Below are 7,470 nucleotides of genomic sequence, written 5' to 3' on the forward strand. Positions count from 1 at the left end.
ACGGTACTGTTGTTGCAACAACATATTTGAAGCGTGAAAACTGAAAAATGTTTTTTCCAATAAAACCTTATCAACAATATTTGACGAAGGAAAATAATGCATTTGCCTTATATTGATTGGATGCTTCCTTTTCTTTCATAATTGTATCCCCAAGACCTTTAGCATCAAGGTGGATTTCAGAATCAAGGACCTATGCCAAATAATTTTTGCCCGTTATATCAAGAGCAGCAAATCCAAGTTTTGCAAGATTTGACATGATGCTTGTAAGATTACTTCCGGTTGCAATTCTCTTTTTGGGTAGAGCTTCGTGATGATAACATGTTGTAAAATTAATAAGAACTAGAAGAGGAATATAGCGATAAGAGGGATAGGGGAATATATTCTTGTTGTATTGTAGTCCCACCATGATGTTTTTTACATGCCTTATTTGATAGACTTAGAAAACATGAAAGTTAAAAATAACTACAATTACTTCTCCAACGATGATAACGTCTCCAACGATGATAATGCCTCCAACGGTCATATCGTACTTTATACGTGCCTTATTTATAGGCTCAGAAAACATGAAAGTTACAATAACTACAATTACTTGTCCAACGGTTATAACACCTCCAACAGTCATAACGTCTCCAACGGTCATAACGGTTATATAACGTATATGTACAACCAACGGTCAAATTGTTTATAACACTCCCCCTTGGATGTCCAATAATCCTATTGAGAAGAAATACATATTAGAAGTTGCTTCATTTAAAACCTTACTAGAAAAACCCAATGGGACAAAACCATGGTGAAGAAAAAAAATGCAGCACGTATTTCACTCCCCCTGATGATAACATTATTTAATATCTTTGAGTTTACGCATCCCAATCTTATTAACGAGCTTCTTAAAACTTGAAGTATGTAACACCTTGGTAAATAAATATGCCAAATTATCACTTGAACGGATATGTTGAACATTAGTTTCCCATTTTGTTGAAGATCATGAGTGAAGAAGAATTTTGGTGAAATATGCGTCGTTCTGTCTCCTTTGATGTATCCTATCTTTAATTGAGCTATACAAGCAGCATTATCTTCATGCAACATTGTTGGAACCTCTTTTTCTAATTGGAGACTGCATGCTTTTCACATGTGTTGCGTTATTGATCTTAGCCAAACGCATTCTCGACTTGCCTCGTGAATTGCTTTTATCTCTGCATGGTTTGAAGAAGTGGCTGGTATAGTTTGCTTTGTTGAACGCCATGAAATGTTGTGCTTCCACTTGTGAATGAATATCTTATTTGGGATCTAGCTTTGTGTGGATCATATAAATATCCTGCATCTGCAAAACTAACAAGTTGATGTCCACAATCACTTGAATAAAGTAAACCCATATCAGTGGTTCCTCGAAGGTATCTAAATATATGCTTAACACCATTCCAGTGTCTTAGTGTTAGAGAGGAACTAAATCTTGCTAACAGATTTACAGAAAATGCTATATCTGGACGTGTATTATTAGCAAGATACATTAGTGTCCCAATTGCACTAAGATATGGTACTTCAGGACCAAGAAGTTCTTCCTCATTTTCATAAGTTCGAAATGGATCTTTATTTATATCAAGCGATCTCACAACTATCAGGGTACTCAATGGATGTGCTTTATCCATGTAAAATCGCTTTAAAATCTTCTCTGTATAAGTTGATTGATGGATGAATATTCCATTTGTTAAGTGCTCATTTGCAATCCAAGGCAAAAACTTTGTCTTTTCAAGATCTTTCATTTCGAATTCTTTCTTCAAATAATCTATTGCTTTTAAAAATTCTTTAGTATTGCCAATGATATTCAAGTCACCAATATGTACACTTATTATAACAAATTTAGATACATGTTTTTTAATAAAGACACAAGGGCAAACTGGGTTATTTTTGTAGCCTTCTTGTAATAAATATTCACTACGGCGATTATACCACATACGCCCTGATTACTTTAATCCATATATCTTTGAAGCCTTATTGAACAAATTTCTCGGGAACTTTTAAGTGCTTCAGGCATTTTGAATCCTTCAGGGATTTTCATATAAATTTCACTATCAAGTGAGCCATATAAGTAGGTTGTAACTATACCATTAGACACATGTCAAGTCTTTCATGTACTGCTAGACTAATAAGATATCTGAAGGTGATTGCATCCACCACAGGAGAATATGTTTCCATATAATCAATGCCAGGCTTTTGTGAAAACCCTTATGCTACAAGTCGTGCTTTATATCTTACGACTTTATTTTTCTCATTACGTTTTCAAATAAAAACCCATTTGTACCCCACTGGCTTTATACCTTCAGGTGTTTGAACTATTGGTCGAAAAACTTTACGTTTCTTGAGTTAATTCAATTCTTCTTGAATTTCGTCTTTCCATTTTGGCCAATAATTTCTGTGTGTACATTCATCAACAGTTTTAGGTTCAAGGTCCTCACATTCTTTTATTATTTCAATAACAACATTATACGCAAAAACGTTGTCGACAACTATATCGTTTCAGTTCCATCTTTTTCCTGAAGTAACATAACTAATTAAGAGCTCTTCATTTTCATCAATTCCAGGTACCTAAACCTCCACTGAGGTTTTATGTAAAGTTATGTCTTCAGAATTTTCATAAGTACTTGTCTCCATAATATGACCATCTTGATCATTTTCTCCTTTCCTTTTTCGAGGAGTTTTGTCCTTAGAATCGATTGGTCTTCCACGTTTTAAGCGTGGTTTAGTTTCATTTGCACTAGACTGTCCTACTGGGACATCAATATGAATTGGAGCATTTACAGCAGGAATATAAGATTTAGTAACTTTTGGTTGGTCAGCAAAAGCATCTGGCAGTTGATTCGCAATATTTTGCAAGTGAATTATCGTTTGAACGTCAAGTTCACATTATTTTGTGCAAGGATCTAAATTAGATAATGATATTGCATTCCAATCAATTTCCTTTTTCAGCTGTTTATTCTCTTCCCCTAATGTTGGAAAGATTGATTCATCAAAATGACAATCAACAAACCTTACTTTAAATAAATTCCTCGTCATTGGTTCAATGTATTGTATTACAGAAGGAGATTCATATCCAACATATATTCCTAACTTCCTTTAGGGACCCATCTTTGTGCGTTGTGGTGGAGCAATTGGAACATAAACAACACATCCAAAAACTCTAAGATGGGAAATATTTGGCTCTAACCATAAGCCAACTGTAATGGGGAGAATTTTTGATAACTTGCTGGTCTAATGCGTACAAGTTATGCTGCATGTAAAATAGCATATCCCCATGCTGAAACATGAAGTTTTATTCTCATAAGCAGTGGTCTAGTTATTAATTGGAGACATTTAATGAATGATTCTACTAAACTATTTTCGGTATGAACATGAGCAACAGACTGTTCAACTGTGATTCCAGTTGACATACAATAATCATTAAAAGTCTGAGATGTAAATTCACCAGCATTATCAAGATGAATTGTCTTTATTGAATAATCTGAAAATTGTGCTCTTAATCTTATTATTTGAGCCAGCAATCTCGCAAATGCTAAATTGCGATTTGATAATAAACATGCATGTGGCCATCTTATATATGCTTCTACTAAAATCATGTAATATCTGAATGGTCCACATGATGGGTGAATAGATCCACATATATCACCTTGTATGTGTTCCAGAAACGAAGGACATTGAATTCCAACTTTAGTTGGTGATGGTCTAGTAATAAATTTTTCTTGAGAACAAATAGCACAAGAAAATTCATTGATTTGAAGAATCTTCTGGTTTTTCATTGGATGATCATATGAATTATCTATTATTTTTTGCATCATATTTGGTTCGGGATGACCCAATCGATCATGCCAAATAATGAAACTATCATAATTTGTATTCTTTTGATTTAACATCATATGTACTTCAACCATGCGAATATCTGTGTAGTACAAACCGAAAGAAAAGACAAATACTTTTTCTAATATGCATTTCTTATTTGCATCTTTTGTAGTAATATAAATAGTGACAAGAAGATTATCTTCTTGTATACCAATCACGACTAAAATGAATGTTTGACATTTTTAATAAATATATTATTATTATTATTATTATATTGAAAATGGTCTAATTAAAATTAGACATCAATATCACAATTCCAAAAAAGAACTTGATCTCATTTCAACTGCTCGACCCTTGGACTATCCTTAGATCGTTTATCACATTGCAATTCAATATTTTGTCAATCAATTTTTTTTCGACATGCTCAATTTCTTTACTCTGTTTCTATTTGAACTAGATCAAATGAGGTGCTAGGCATTTATGCGCCAAGGGCAAGAGAAAGAAACTCGCATACCCAACTCTGGAGGTGGAAATGAGTAAAATGGTCTATAATGGCCTACAACCCTTTCTATACTAAATCAGACTTGATATGACATATTTAATAAAATAAAACAAGTTCAAATGAGTAAAATGGTCTATAATGGCCTACAACCCTTTCTATATTAAATCAGACTTGATATGACATATTTAATAAAATAAAACAAGTTCAAATTTTAAAAAAAAGCATGTTTAAAAGCAAGTCATATGCTTATTTTGATAAGACTTTACCTACTAATATACAAGTAAGTCTATATTGTATTATTATTTTTATTAAAATAAAATAAATAATTATTTTATTTATTTTATTTAAATAAAATAATATTTCATTAAATTTTCTAATTTTTAATATGTATTGAGGGTTTGAAAAGTTTAAATAGGCTAATAAATTTAAATTAAATTTTTTATTTTAAAATATAGATTAAGCCCGACTTAAAATATTTTATATAAGTCTAATGTATTTAAATTAAAGACTAACCCGGCTCAACCCGTTTACGCCTTTACGGGCCAACACAAGCTTGAAGAGTGATCATACCCAATATTACTATGATCCAATTAAAAATATACATGTACTTTAGACCTCTTAAATTATACTATTGTAAGTAAAGTTTTAAAAAAAAAAAAAAATTAAAATTAAAAAATAGAGTGTGCCTACAAGGCTACAACCAGTATTTACAATAGTATATTAGGGTAAGTTTCCCATTATAAAGTCATAGGTAGGTGGGGTGCTGAATTTTTATATTTTCTGCCTATGGTTTTCTAGTCAACAACAATGAAATTGGTATAGCTACAGGCAGTATGAGGATCAGTTGAACAACATTCGTCAAATCATGAACAAAAGAGCATAGAAAACAGCTATTTTATCATTCTCACTTAACATTATTCTTCACACACAGGAATCTCCCAGCAGAACATAAACTACGAAAGTTAAAAACATATCAATTCCTATCTATGTTTGTGAGAGGTGTGAGATCCTGACCAAATTATTGTCACGAACATTGCAAGATCGCTTACATGAGAAAAAAGACAAGCTCTTCCTTAACCTTGATGCAACACCAGCCTTGGGCAATTCTGTGTTCATCTTAGCACTTCCCTGATTCTTGGTGCACTCTTTGTAAGCTGCTAAGAAAGGATCGTTGTCTTGAACAAAAAGACCCCTCTTGGAAGAAGTTCTATAAAAAGGAGGTTGAAAAGCACAAGGAGGAAGTGGGATTTGGAAATCATGAACTGGGGTTTTAGCAATAGCTGATTCTGTTGTGCAAGGTGGGGGTGGCAAATTTGGCAAAATCTTGTTCTCTGTACTTGGGATCAGATTTTCACCATGAGTAGTTACTTTGGATACACCAGGCTTCTTTTCCCATGAGAAGGATATATTTCCTGCTGAATGATCTTGTGGTGGACTCATTCTCCTATAGAGTTTTAGCTAATGGAATAAAGACAAGACCTATATACATATATGTAGCTGAGGTGGTGTAGTGTGATTCTACTAGGCCTTTATATATTTGTTCCCCCATATAGGTCCAAATGGCACCGTATCTTAATGGACAATAACATAGAACGTAAGCATAAGCATATACAATTTTATAGTTTTTGGATTTGAAATTAATTTGGAAAGAGGACAGAGAGGAATTGGAAAATGAAGACAAAGTTCACAAGGACTTGCATCACTTAAAATAAGACAATAACATGGGGTTATAAAGGTATAAGACAAATTTAAGATGAGATTAGTCCAAAACATTTAAGTTTCCAAAAAGCATCAAATTGCATAAGTCGCGAGTTTAATAAATTGCATTGAGATAGTTTGATGAAGTGGCTATTTTTTTTTTATTATTTAGCAAAAGCAAATCATCATTTCTCTAAATAAAAGAAAAAGGTCAGAAGTGGTGTGTGGATTAGATTAGCTCTACCGGAATCAAAACACAAAAAAGAAAAGAAAAAAATGTTCATAGCAGGCCGAGGTTATAAAATAGAAAACGGGGACAATCTGCAGTTTGGACTTTGGAGTAATGTATTATCTATGGACAAAATTAAAGCATCGTTTATATGAGGCTGCAGAAAATAAAATTAGTCAACAAAATAGGCTCTTTCTTCCTTGTCTTCTTTTCACCAATCCTTTTCTATAGTTTTCACAAAAGAATTATGATACATAAAAAACTGTCATTTGATACATACATATTACATGGACCCCTCCTTTAAAAAAACACAAAAAACAAACAATTGAAGTTGAATTTGAAGATATTATCTTAATTTTTTAACTGTTTTCCCATCATATTGTTATGGACAACTTTGCCAACACAAACATCACCAGAGTACTTGCAGGAAAAAATATGCATATACTTCCTTATGCTAAGCCTTGATCCATTGTTTTTATGATCCCTATCAGTCCCTTGTAGCATAAAGGGGCTTTTGGTGCATTTCTTGTAAGCTTCCACAAAAGGGTCTTCTTCCATTCTAAAAGAACTAATTCTGAGCGAAGTCTGAACTGCACATAATCCAAGAGGAATCTGTGTGTCCTCCACCCTAAGTCTTTCATTTCCATATGATGAACATGGAGGAGGCTGAAGCACTAGTTTAGTAGTATGCTTTGTGCCATTGTGATGAATTACTTTGGAGAGACCTGGCTTGTATTCCCATGAGAAAGGAACGTTTATATGATGCTGATACTGATACTGTACTTCACAATAAACATCATTACATGTATAGCTGTTGATGCTGTATTTGGGGTGCTCCATGTTTGATTATGGAGTTGTTGCTTGCAATATGCAAGTACTCTCATTTCTTAATAAAGGGCTACCTACATCACGTGATTAATAATAACTGCTAATCCAAATTAATTCTGTTGGAGGAGTTATAGCTTGTAAATTGATCTATAGGGACACGAAAAACAAATTATGCAAATTCACATAGGTTCTGCTCATGAATCATGATGTATTATTGGAACTTGGAAAAGGGGCCACAATGTTAACCGTGACCGACAGCAGTACAATATGCCACAAACCTCGTGTTGAATTAGTTATAGGCTAAATATATACGCCCCAATCAACGCCTAGGGTCTTGTCTGTTTCATGTTTTTTCCATTTCTCCTCTCCAAATCATTATTCA

At 33.3% G+C, this 7,470-nt stretch overlaps 1 protein-coding gene across 1 annotated transcript; it reads right to left on the reverse strand.

The window, feature by feature from the left end:
- Positions 1-5,165: 5,165 nt before the first annotated feature.
- On the reverse strand, positions 5,166-5,952 carry LOC133306859 (uncharacterized). The gene has a single exon (XM_061507239.1). The coding sequence runs from the start codon at positions 5,771-5,773 to the stop codon at positions 5,318-5,320; it is 456 nt and encodes a 151-aa protein (XP_061363223.1). The 5' UTR covers positions 5,774-5,952; the 3' UTR covers positions 5,166-5,317.
- Positions 5,953-7,470: the final 1,518 nt, after the last annotated feature.

This window comes from Gastrolobium bilobum, unplaced genomic scaffold, assembly GCF_033153095.1.
Source record: "Gastrolobium bilobum isolate Gb01-03AN ecotype WA unplaced genomic scaffold, APGP_CSIRO_Gbil_v1 utg31411, whole genome shotgun sequence".
NCBI lineage: Eukaryota > Viridiplantae > Streptophyta > Magnoliopsida > Fabales > Fabaceae > Gastrolobium > Gastrolobium bilobum.

Bases quoted from the DNA above. Each gene is read 5' to 3' on its own strand.
- LOC133306859 (XM_061507239.1), bottom strand. From the start codon at position 5,773: ATGAGTCCACCACAAGATCATTCAGCAGGAAATATATCCTTCTCATGG.